Source organism: Gymnoscopelus braueri (genome assembly GCF_963280865.1).
Source record: "Gymnoscopelus braueri genome assembly, chromosome: 4".
In the NCBI taxonomy this organism is placed as follows: Eukaryota; Metazoa; Chordata; class Actinopteri; order Myctophiformes; family Myctophidae; genus Gymnoscopelus; species Gymnoscopelus braueri.
The window spans coordinates 31148778-31161277 of NC_137605.1; the positions used below are offsets into that span (position 1 = coordinate 31148778).

Here is a 12500-nt window from a genome sequence, read left to right on the forward strand (position 1 = left end):
CATCGGGCACACGACAGAATTAGCAGGGGGGGTTTGACAATCCTCTCAACATTTACCTGATTAGAGTACACTGCTGGGGCAGGACGGCCAGACAATAGACATGGCCCCTGACATAGACATGGGTGCTGGACTGGCTATGAGGAGGGGAAGTGTCACACATAGGGGCTCCTTAGGAGGGGTCCCCCATGTTGCATTTGATGAGGGGTAATGGAGGGAGGGAATGGCGGGAGGGAAGGGAGGAGAGGCTAATGAGGATAGGGGGGTAGGGAAGGAGAACAGCCGTGGTAATTTGTGGCTGAGACTTAAGTGACAGGCTTGTAAGGCTTGCAAAGGATGGGATAGGAGACGGACAACTGGGCGGTGGGAGGTACATGGACTTTCATGGAACAGATCTTCATGGAACAATCATGTATATCCCATAAAATTTTATCATTAGCTCAAAAAACATCTTCATGCATATGTACATTGAACTGGCTGCTTTCAGTAATAGGTGGTCTCTCTCTGTTACACACAAGCCTGATTTCACAGCCTTGTTGTTGTTCTGTTTATTGAGAGCACATGTGACATATGTTCATCAGCTGGCAGACAGGCTAGGGAAAATGTAGATAGATTAGGAGAGAGTTGGGAGATTTGTATTGGGGTGGGAAAGAAGAGGACAGACAGACTGACAGACAGACAGACAGACAGACAGACAGACAGACAGACAGACAGACAGACAGACAGACAGACAGACAGACAGACAGACAGACAGACAGACAGACAGACAGACAGACAGATAATTTACAAACATGACAATACTATATTTTCTCCATTTGACATGAAAGTATCCAACCAACCAAATCCTTGTTAGCAATGTTACTGTATATATTATTATCTTATCTTATCTTATATTATCTTATCTTATGTGATCTTATCTCGAAATAACGCACATTGGCACAGGGGCAACTCTGGGCAGTTAGGGGTGTCTTGACATTTATTTTCATATAACATTGATTGTAATCCTAACAGGATTGCAGGAGGCTGGCAGCACCACAAGCAAATTAGCTGTACCCTGGGAGTGCTTAGATGTTCAAAGTGGATCTATAGATGTAACCTCCACCAAAACCTATTAACATCAGCCCAGACTCCCTGGAGTGTACTTCATATATTAACAATGGCATAAACCCCAAGCCAATGATGTGTCACACAGATGTGGCCCAGGTATTATCTTCTCGAAAGACAGAGACGTGATGACGGAGTCAGCTAGCAGCATTAGTCCTGCCTGATACATTAGCAATGTTAGCGACTGTGTGTGTGTGTGTGTGTGTGTGTGTGTGTGTGTGTGTGTGTGTGTGTGTGTGTGTGTGTGTGTGTGTGTGTGTGTGTGTGTGTGTGTGTGTGTGTGTGTGTGTGTGTGTGTGTGTGTGTGTGTGTGTGTGTGTGTGTGTGTGTGTGTGTGTGTGTGTCCTCCTGAGCATGTCCTTTGTCCTGAGCTTCTCAGTAAACATTAATCTTCTCTGTCTTTGACCTTTGGACTGGTTCCATGTCTCTGTTGTTTTTGACTTGGATTGATTTAACAAAGCAAGCCCTAATTCAGCCATAATCCTGTGCATACATGCATGCTTTTGTGCAACTGTGCATGCATGCAACGTGCATGCATTTGTGCAGGCAGGCATGCGTATGTGTGCATGCATGTGTGTGTGTGTGTGCGTGCGTGCGGGTGTGTACTTTCCATGGTGTGGCCATGAAATCTAAAATGGCCATGGACACAGACTGTTGCTGGTACACACATACCTCCCCTTAATTATATCAAGCTGCAGGATACACACACAGATACACAAACACACACATGCGCGCGCATGCACGCGCACACGGCCCAGTAAATTCGACCTGGCTTGCCCCGATCATTTCCATCCTGGCAGGCAAGTGGAGCTCTGACTCATTCTCTCACTCCCTCTCTCAACTTCTCTCACTCCTCAATTTTCTATCCTTAACTATCTGTGTGTGTGTGTGTGTGTGTGTGTGTGTGTGTGTGTGTGTGTGTGTGTGTGTGTGTGTGTGTGTGTGTGTGTGTGTGTGTGTGTGTGTGTGTGTGTGTGTGTGTGTCTCTCTCTCTCTCTCTCTCTCTCTCTCTCTCTCTCGCTCTCTCTCTCTCTCTCTCTCTCTCTCTCTCTCCATCTCTCTATGATGACCTCATCTACTGTTCCATGTTCCTGGATAGTGCAGCTTCTTCTCTGTGTGTTTGTCTCTTGCTGTCGCACAGACACAAACACCGGCCCTATTTTGCGTGTCTTAAGTACCAGGTCTTATGACTTAACTTAAGACCTAGAGGCGTGGCCAATGCTCTCTCTCTCTCTCTCTCTCTCTCTCTCTCTCTCTCTCTCTCTCTCTCTCTCTCCCTCTCCATCTATCTATCTATGTTGACCTCATCTACTGTTCCATGTTCCTGGATAGTACAGCTTCTTCTCTGTGTGTTTGTATCTTGCTGTCGCACAGACACAAACACCGGCCCTATTTTGCATGTCTTAAGTACCAGGTCTTATGACTTATGACTGGAGGCGTCGCCAATGCTGTTTTGCTACTTTGAGTGGCCAAACAGCATTGGCCACGCCTCCAGGTCTCAAGTTAAGTCATACGACCTGGTACTTAAGACGTGCAAAATAGGGCTCCCTGCACTATCCTCTTTTTGAGTCCCATGCCTTATTTATACTTGTGTCCCGCGCTGAAAAGACAGACAGACAGAGACAGAGGAGAGGAATGGCGATGCTAAAAGCCTAACAAAGTGATCTCATCATCACAGCGCATTCATACGAGCAAATCAAGCCTATGTTTTGTCCTTGATGCTGTGGACCTACTGTACATTGGGAAACATTTTAGGCTTAATCCCTTCATACACTTTCCTTTTGTTGTAGTTTTTCCACAACTAAATCTGCCCTTATGCTCAGAATATGTTCAAGTACTGTATGCTCATTCTATGGTAGGGGGTTGCAGTATGTAATTCTGTGAGGTGCTGTCATATTGTACCTGAGGTTCTCTTCAGATTGAAGGGTTGATTACTGAGTATTATTATTATCATCATCATCATCATCATCATCATCATCATCATCATCATCATCATTATTATTATTATTATTATTATTATTACATTTATTATTATTATTATTATTATTATTATTATTATTACCCTTATTATTATTATTATTATTATTATTATTATCATCGTCATTTCATCTCAGCTTCAGGGAGTTTGAATTCTGAGAGTGTTAAATTAACACTCAGGGTTGTACAGTGTAAGACCGTGATCCCCTAACAAGTGACACATCCCAGAATCCTTTGCAGCCTAGAGTCTACACTGCATCATTCTTTCCATGAAGAAGTATGTCCTGGCTCTGTTTGAAGCTGGAGAACCCTGAGGTGTCTTCAAGTTGTGATTTACTGAGGAACTCTGGCTGGGTCTCTACTTTGGCCCACAACATATCCAAAGTGAGATATCCTTCACGTAAAAAGTCCAACTGTGAAAGTACGCAACTCAACACAGTACACACAAATATTGAAGTTATTAGCTGTTTGGAAACATTTTTGCCTTCTTAGAATAGTCAGGTGGCTTACAGTTACGGAGCAGATAAAAGCACCAGATTTTACATGAGACTTCTTTAGGACCTACTGATATGATGGATTTTAGCCTAGGAGTCCATCAGTAGTGTGAAAACTCTCCATACAAAGCACAATAAAACACTTTATCAATATCGACTAAAGGCCGATTCACGTTTTGGACTGTTAAAAAAAAATACAAAAAAATCCCTGGATTCATGATACAACTTAGATTCTACGCTATTTTGTATTTTCTTCAAAACGCACTTTTTGCTCTTATACAGATTTTTCCAAAACTCACACAAATTGGTACACATTGGCACCTTTTCACATATCAGTCCAGTCCTTGCTACACTGATCCTTTTTCAACAGCAAAAAATTAAAACATGTCACTAAGTTTGAGCTAGTATGTCTGTATAACCATCTCATTGTTTGTTTTCATGATCATGTGTTTCGACATCCCAAAGTCACAAACCTAGTATTTAGGGACAGATGGAAATAGATTATAATGTAATGGAATTACAGTAATCTGATAACATATAAATGCAATGTATAATGTAACTGGATTGCATTACTGGCTATACAAGTAAAAAGTAATAAGTGCAACTTGCAATGGCTTGGTGTTGTTTTGCCGCCGTATAGGCAAACATTTCCATAATGTTTCAAAATGTGTTAAAATTTGCGATAGTTGCTGATCAACAAGCTCACAACGTTGATTGGCAAAAAAACACACACACACACACACACACACACACACACACACACACACACACACACACACACACACACACACACACACACACACACACACACACACACACACACACACACACACACACACACACACTCCACTGACCTATATTAAGTGTGTGCCCAGCAGTCAATCACCTTTCAGTCAACCCTGATTTTTGTGGCACGTGACACTGTTGTATGACAGAGTATAAACTAGAAAAGTCCAGGTCTAGCCAGCACGTATAGCCAGGGCCTGCAAACTTTGGTCATAGCCATATATGTCTAGGTCTAACTCATACATCTTGATCACATCACGCGGAGACAATTAAGCAACAATCTCCATCCCCAGTGCTTCCCCATCACTCCCACAATCTATTGACTGGTGTCCAAAACATGGCACAAATACTGAGGGATCTTACATATACTGTCCAGATTCAATTACTTTTTGGACTATGCTGTGGAACCTTCGCTCTAATTGCTCATAGGGAAACAACACGAGTTGTTCCAAAACATGGGCAAATGGCATGTGAATGTGAAGGACTCAGTGAGAGGATACAGGACAAGAGGCCGTTCTGGTTAGGGCCATGAATTGACTGAGGTAACCTTTGTTGTCTCTGGTGGAAATACAGTAAAGAGGACTAGAGAATGATCTGGTGCAGCGATTCCCAACCTGTGGGCCGCGGCCGTTTGAGCTTGTAGATCTGCTATTTTCAGCATCACTTTCATTTTTTTTCATTTTTTTTCATAAACGAATGCCCTTTTTATACTTCATAGTATGACAGTGTTGCACAAAAGATAGCAAAAAATATCTAGAAGTGAAAGTGATTAAGTCCGTCTCGCTGGGTTTTTATAAATATTTAACCCATGAAAAGAAAGACAGAGAGTTTGTGACTAAATAATTACTACATTGGATCCATTGGAACACATGTTATTTTTACCATTTCCTTAATAGTAACGGTTTTGGACATACAAGGTTTCTGTTCGTCAGCAGTGATATGCCATGTCGCAGAATTTGTACAAGAGCGTGAGCATCTGTGAATGAGCCCTCCAAGCAGGGGTCATCAATATGGCCGTACACAGACAAATGTGTCAGTGGCTAAACTTGGCCTCATCCTTGGCAAAACTTGTATTTTATTTTTTACACACCATTATAATGTTCTTATTTTGATCATAAGACCCAATTACTGAATGTCAGTCTCCAGGTTTTCTTCAGAATATGTATGACACGTATTTACTACGACACTATGGCATATTAGGAGTCCACTAATACTAGTTCTCAAATGTTTTATTTGCAAGGATCCCCTTAACTCTCTGAGTTACAGACATATTATGGTCATTCAGGGCTAGCTCTCTGTGTGTTTCTGGTAATATTATTGTAATTTTGACAAAAATGTCCAGCATGGCGATTACCCCTGCCTCCAAGCCATGCTGATGAAAGCATTGGCATGGTGACACTGTCCGTTCACTAGGCTCATGCCAGCTCACATTTTCCATCTTCATCTCTATCAGATCCAGTCGGTAAGCTGCCAACTAACCAGGGACTTGCTACCAACATGTATAGTCTGTATGCCAGATGTGCAGATGTTCACTAATAGTGCATTTGCAGATTACTGTATGGATAATATTGATGTATTATTAATAAATCTAGAGGGAAAAAAACAGATACTGCTGCACCAGATTTTTTTTTTACTGTAGCACCTTTCACCTTATTGTGATATAATTCCGAAAGACCACAGAAATCACATAACTGCAGGCTGATAGCACTCTTTTACATGGACACATTTAAATATGTATATCATTTTTTTAAATTTATTATTTCAATTTATTCTACATTGAAATGGTTACACTCATGTAGTACTGATGTTTCTTTAGCTATTTATTTTGTGTTAATTCTGTATGTTCACTGTGTTCAATTCTAAAATTGGTTGACAACATTAAAAATGTTAGTAATAATAATATTAATAATATGAATAATAATAATAATAATAGTAATAATAATATATTAGCATTTTTTATATATTATTTATTTATTTGGTAGAAGAAACAAGTAAACATTATTATTTAACATTAGTTTTATAATACAGTTAAATATTCTTCAATAAAAGTTATTTTCTTGCGGATAAATCGGTTCACAATCCACCAAGAAAAGGAAAGAATCACTATATCGGCCATCATATTGGTAATTAGTCTAATTCATTAAACTGACCAACACCAATTGCGCAAACACTGGATACTGGACAGCTATCAGACAGAACATGCTACCACAAATCTCCTCCCCTCCCCCACCTAAGCCAAAGCTAAACAACCATCCAAGCCGCCATTAATCCTCAACTTAACATGCTGTTTTTCAACTAATGTTTACAGCTTTCCTCATCGTCATCATGTCTACTAAGATTTGTATCTCAAAAGCACAAATGCACCACGATCTTCAGCTGCTATCTTAAAACCTAGGCCTCAAGTTCAAGTATATTGGCAACAGAGATCTCTGATCCTGTCTGCATCATGACTTAAACCTTATTTTAATAAATAAATAAAGCTCTTAACCCATTGATCTTGGACCTCCACCTAGATACAACAACTTACATAGTAAGTTAGTAACCCTATTGGAGCAGAACCTATGTTAAGCAAAGGCTTCGTTCAGTTTATGGTTGATGGTTGTTGAAATCCTCCCAAGCTGAGAAGCTTTGGATTTGAATAATGGTAGTGAATGCTATAGTATAGAAGAAAGCTATATCCAGTGTAGAGAGCTGGAATAAACTCACACATGATCTCATATGAAATATGAAAATGACATTAGGATACATTTCTGAGACGCAAGGGATGCGTGTGTGTGTGTGTGTGTGTGTGTGTGTGTGTGTGTGTGTGTGTGTGTGTACATGGTAGTGTTCCAGGATCTATTTCCGTATGTATACATGTCATTATTGTGTGTGCACGTGCGTGCGTGCGTGTGCGTGCGTGTGTGCACATGCTCACAAACGACTTGTGTGCATGGGTGGGAGTGTTTACACACACACACACACACACACACACACACACACACACACACACACACACACACACACACACACACACACACACACACACACGTGCAGTTCGCATGACTCAATCTTACAGAGGCTAGCCAAATTGCAGAAAATGACCTGGCAAAACAAGGGAAGTTTCCTCATAAAACTCCCTTGTAAATAATCCAAATCCAATAACATGTACTGGTTTCTATTACATACATAATGGAGCTTCCCACATGTTAGTACTTACACATTAAAAAAGCTCAGTTTTAATTCAACTCTGAAGAGTGTACAAATGGAACCAAATCTGATTTGTATAGTCTTTGGAGTTAAATTAAGTATTTTACAGAGTCTTGCATCTCATCTATTTTATTGGCCTCGCTCAACAGTTTACATTGTGGTACAAATACAGGTGGGTATATGCATTATTTTCTTTTCAAAATGATACGCAACATATTAGAACAAGTAAGACGCGCGAACGCGGGAAGCGAACGCAAAAAAAAAAAAATAATAATGAAAAGAAATCATCTAAAAAAAAGTAACCAATAAAAAAATATATAAAAAATAGAAAAAAATTCTGCGTTAAAAGGAGCATCTTAGAAAAATAGAAATTCACCAAAAAAAAACTTTGAATGTTTTTGAACAATTCAACAAAGTGTTTGAAGTGCCTGTTTCACCCACTTCCGGGGGGCGGAGCCAAAATCCGAGCCCGAAGTATTTGTTCGTTAGGGGGGGTAGAAAAAGTTTCGGAGCGAATCGGGCACTTTTCATTTAACATGGGGTTTCAATGGGGAGTTTTTAGGAGCCTTCTCCGGGGCGTGGCTTCCGGGGGAAGGGGCGGGCTTAAACGCAACCTTGACAGGTGTGTTCAGTTTTCAAAGACCTTTCATTTGATGTATGGTACGTCTATATTGGACATTTACTTGGCTGCACACAGGGCTGAGGATTTGAGCCACACTGCACACAGAGACACAGACAGAGACATGCACACAGAGATACAGAGACACAACCCAGGCAGAGTTACATAGTAAGCTCCACTTGGTCGGAGGCGCGGCTTCGCCGCGCCTCCTTCCGCGTTCGCAAAAATATGGAACAAAATTATTGATAGCACAGTGGTAAAACACAATGAGGCATTTGATAAACGGTTGAGACAATTGTAATCTGAAGCGAAGTGATGTCATACCTGTAGAAGATGCCCATTGCCCATGCTGCTCATATTGCTATTGCTATTGTGTGTGTGTGTGTGTGTGTGTGTGTGTGTGTGTGTGTGTGTGTGTGTGTGTGTGTGTGTGTGTGTGTGTGTGTGTGCGCGTGTGCGTGTGCGTGTGCGTGTGCGTGTGCGTGTGCGTGTGCGTGTGCGTGTGTGTGTGTGTGTCTGTGTGTGTGTGTGTGTGTGTGTGTGCGCGCATGCACATGTGATATATCATACCTGCAGAAGACACCCATACCCTCCAGCAGGTAACACTGGCCCCCGTTGAAGCAGTAGCTTGGCAGCGCGTCGCAGGGTGAGCGGCAGCTTCCGTTCTGCATCTGGTAGCCCACGCGGCAGCCACCCAACCCGTCCGACCCATCCACCGCCGTGGGAGGGGGAGCGGCCGCAGGGCCGGCGTCCAGGACCGAAACCCCACCTCTGGGCGGAGCCGCGTCCGGGACCCGAGGCCTGGAGCGCCCCGGGGGCGCCGCGGCGGTCAGCCTCAGGTCGTCGTCGACGTCGTAGGTGTCTGTCGTGGTGCTGTAGGTGTACTCGTCGGCGGTGGGGGACACGTCGTAGGGCGTGAGGTAGTCGTAGTTGTCCGGCATGGCCCATGAAGTGGGGTCGCCGCCTTGCAGCTCGTGGGCCAGGGACGAGGGAGAGGGTGGGGCCAGGTCCAGGCCACGCCCACGGGAAGAGGGGTCAAAGAAGTCCACGTGGAGGATGTCGGGGTGGGAGGGGTTGGCGGCACCTGGGGGCGGGGCCGTGGTGGTGGAGAGACCGTCCAGGTCGACCACGACCATGTCCTTGGCGTTGAGCCAAGGTGGGTCGGTGCGTAGCAGGCGCTCGCCTTCCTCCTCCTCCTCCTCTCCTTCTAGCCCGTCCTCCGTTTGGGGGACGCTGGGTAGCAGCAGCTCAGTCTCAGCCGAATCTGGGCTGAGCTGAGGAGGGGCGGCCACGCCCCCTTCCTCCACCGCCGGTTCCACCGTTTCCCCGAACATGCCGCTGCTCTGCTCCTCCTCCTGCCCGGCACGGGGGATACGGCCCGCCCTCTGGGTCACAGTGTCAACCATGTCGGGGCTGGCCGAGCCGCTCACCCCGGTTACTGCCACCATGACATCATTGACCTTGGCAAGTCCCTCCTCCTCAGTGAGAAGGGTGGTACCGTTGAAAATGCTGTCTGGCTCAGTGGCGTTGGTTGCAGCAATGTTCCCTGCAAACACACACGTTATTGTATTATTATACAGTGAAACAAGTTAACAACTGAAAAATAAACACTTCAATGTCAAGTCAATCAAGTCAATGTAATTACTTGTTGGGTTTTTGAGTGTTTTTTTATTATCAATTAATTAGCCAACCTCAATGTATTAGACTTTGCATGAATACAAGCAGTTAACAGGTTGATACATATACGTAGATAGTGGTGTGAATTTCCACTGGATTTCTTGAGTCTTTGTTCTACTGTATGTTTTGAATAGCTTCCCTTATGTCTGATAGACGCAATGTTTTACAGCTGCCATAGAAAAAAATGAATTATTTACATATTCCTATAAAAAATAAACTTCATAATTACTTTAGAATACTCTTCCAATGAACTTGAAAATAGTTCTTTGTTGCCATAGAATGACCTCATGGTCAGTGACTTCAAAGTCGTTGGGTAAATGAAATCGAGAAGCAACTGGCCATGTACGAACTTATTGTCTGGTCAATTACTTCATCCACGGGGGTCTCCTTGAGTGCTTTGGAAAGCAGCTTTGGGGTCGGTACTCCCTACCCCGTGTGGATTAGGGAAGGGAATCATATTCCAATGTACTTGTCTGAATGACAAGGAGCTGGGATTAAAGATTAGGATGCTATAGGGGGATTTAGGAGACCTGGGGGGTGGTGCCTATAATAGGGGGAGGTCATGATCTAGACGAGAGATGGACAACATCGAATCTCATTATAAATATCTGAAGATGACACATTATCTGACACAGTAGTATCCCACTAAAAACATTTCATCCTAATATTATTGAAAATATCATGTCTTTATTATGACTTCCAGGTCACTGCCTACCATGGTGATGTACTGTACCTGTACATGCTCTGGGTTAGTCTGGGACAACCCCCATTTGTGTTGTATTTACATACACAATAGAAGTCAATAGGAGCACATTTTGAGAGTTGAAATGCTGCATCCTTTTTGCATATAATTTTTTTTTATCATTTTATGATCTCAATGAAAACGTTATGACTTTCATGGCATGATGGTGTCTAGGTTTGGGGTTGAGAGGCCAACAATAACACACACACCCTCAGATAATTAACCAGCACTGCTCGTGTGCCATAATCTAATAATTTCATAATTCATTAAAGAAATTCCGGCAAAACAACAAGGAAGCCAATAAACTCTAATAAACTTGCAAAAGCTTAAAGGAGAAGCCAGTACTGTGTGTTTTGGCTTCATTTTCATTTGGCAGAAAATATTATGAAGCTTAATAAAGACATAGCCCATAAATTTTCCTTAAATTGCTGTTTATTCCTCTACACTGTAAAATCCTGAGTGTTAAAGTGCATTTGTACTTTCCCTTATGGGTCCATTTGGTTACATAATGTATACTCTCTGAGTTAAAGCTGCAATGCAGAAATATCTTTGGTGAATAAAACATTATTTTGACCAATCTGTATGGTAGCGCATGTTCATGAAATATAACTAACACAACCGTGGTGTTGTGTTTAGATCCTGTGTTTACTTTGGGTATAGGACCACTAATAGTTGACAAGATGTATTACCTCTTGGGAAATTAGCAGTAGAAATTAGTTTAAATTAGCAGTTGACATTTTGGCCTTTGTGCGGGACACCAGTTTCGAATCATGGATAGGACATGAATCTGCTTTTAACCCATTAAGACCGGGGACGCATCTGCGTCTCATTTTAAGATTTCTTTGGGCTATTCAAAAATAGCAGATCTACAAGCGGTGCCGCGCTACGAGCTTGTAGATCTGCTATTTTTGAAAAATCTTGAAAAAGTATTTTCCAGATTTCTTTCAAAAAACTGTTGAGATTTAGATTTTTTTAAAGAATCGCCTCAGATCTTAATGGGTTAAATTAACTAGACCGGTGGCCGTTGGGTACTGGCCTACTCGGGAACAAGTTGGGGGGCAAGTTGGGAACGATGCAAATAGGGAACGCATGCCCCACCCTGATGCAATACCCGTTATACCCGTTGTCAGAGTACCCGTTGTAACCGTCTGTCTCTCTGTTTTACCTTTGTGCCCATATAGAAAAGTCCTTATGCAGTGGTAAACGTCTGTGAGAATGTGTGGAGAATATATGAAGAGTGGAAACTGACTGTGAAAAATTGACAGATTAAGTAACTAATCAAATGGCAGGTGTGGGGAATTCGACAGGTGTGGGGAATTTGCCAAATCAAGCTTAGACTGGGGTTAGCCTGGTAAACCATCCCAGTCGCGCAGACCGGTCTGGCCCCAAGCGCTGTGTGGGCATTTTGCAGAAACCAAAAAGTGGAAGAGCCAATCAGCGTCTGCGCTCAGGGCCCCTGTGATCGACAGACAGCTGATTGTCTCTTCCACTTTTGGTGACGCGTGTGCCGAATTTGATGATCGGTCGATCGAACGGTTCTCCGGATACGTGCACTACAGACGTACATATGAGATTCTGTGCATTTATTGTAAGATTTGGGTTTTACTGTGTAGTTATTGCAAGTTTTCAAACTATGACTTTCTCTGTATTAGTTTCATAACTTTGACAAAAACAGATGCATTCCCTGCAAAGCTCCCAAGTGGGGCAGCCATCTGCCAGCTGCCACTGAGCAAGGCAGCTGACACCACATTGTTCCATGAGAGCTGCTCAGTGTACTGGGCAGTTCCCATGTGTTATTGTCATGTTCTGCACTGGTGCTCAACATGGTGTCCGGGATCCTTGAGGGTTTCCAGGGGATCCCCAGGTAAATTATTGATTGTTAGGAAACTAGATGGACACTTACGGTTCTGTAACT

General features: G+C 42.9%; 2 protein-coding genes across 9 annotated transcripts in view; one reads left to right on the forward strand and one right to left on the reverse strand.

Moving 5' to 3' along the window:
• ptpn23a (protein tyrosine phosphatase, non-receptor type 23, a) overlaps positions 1-12500 on the forward strand; it is a 164720-nt gene that overhangs the window by 105091 nt on the left and 47129 nt on the right. The window lies entirely within an intron of this gene.
• Positions 1-12500, reverse strand: part of cspg5a (chondroitin sulfate proteoglycan 5a) — a 41777-nt gene that overhangs the window by 19620 nt on the left and 9657 nt on the right. For all 8 annotated transcript variants that reach the window (XM_080426123.1, XM_080426122.1, XM_080426120.1 and 5 more), the window contains exon 2: positions 8737-9712. In XM_080426123.1, the coding sequence (XP_080282249.1) occupies positions 8737-9712 (976 nt within the window). The remainder of the gene's footprint in view (positions 1-8736; positions 9713-12500) is intronic.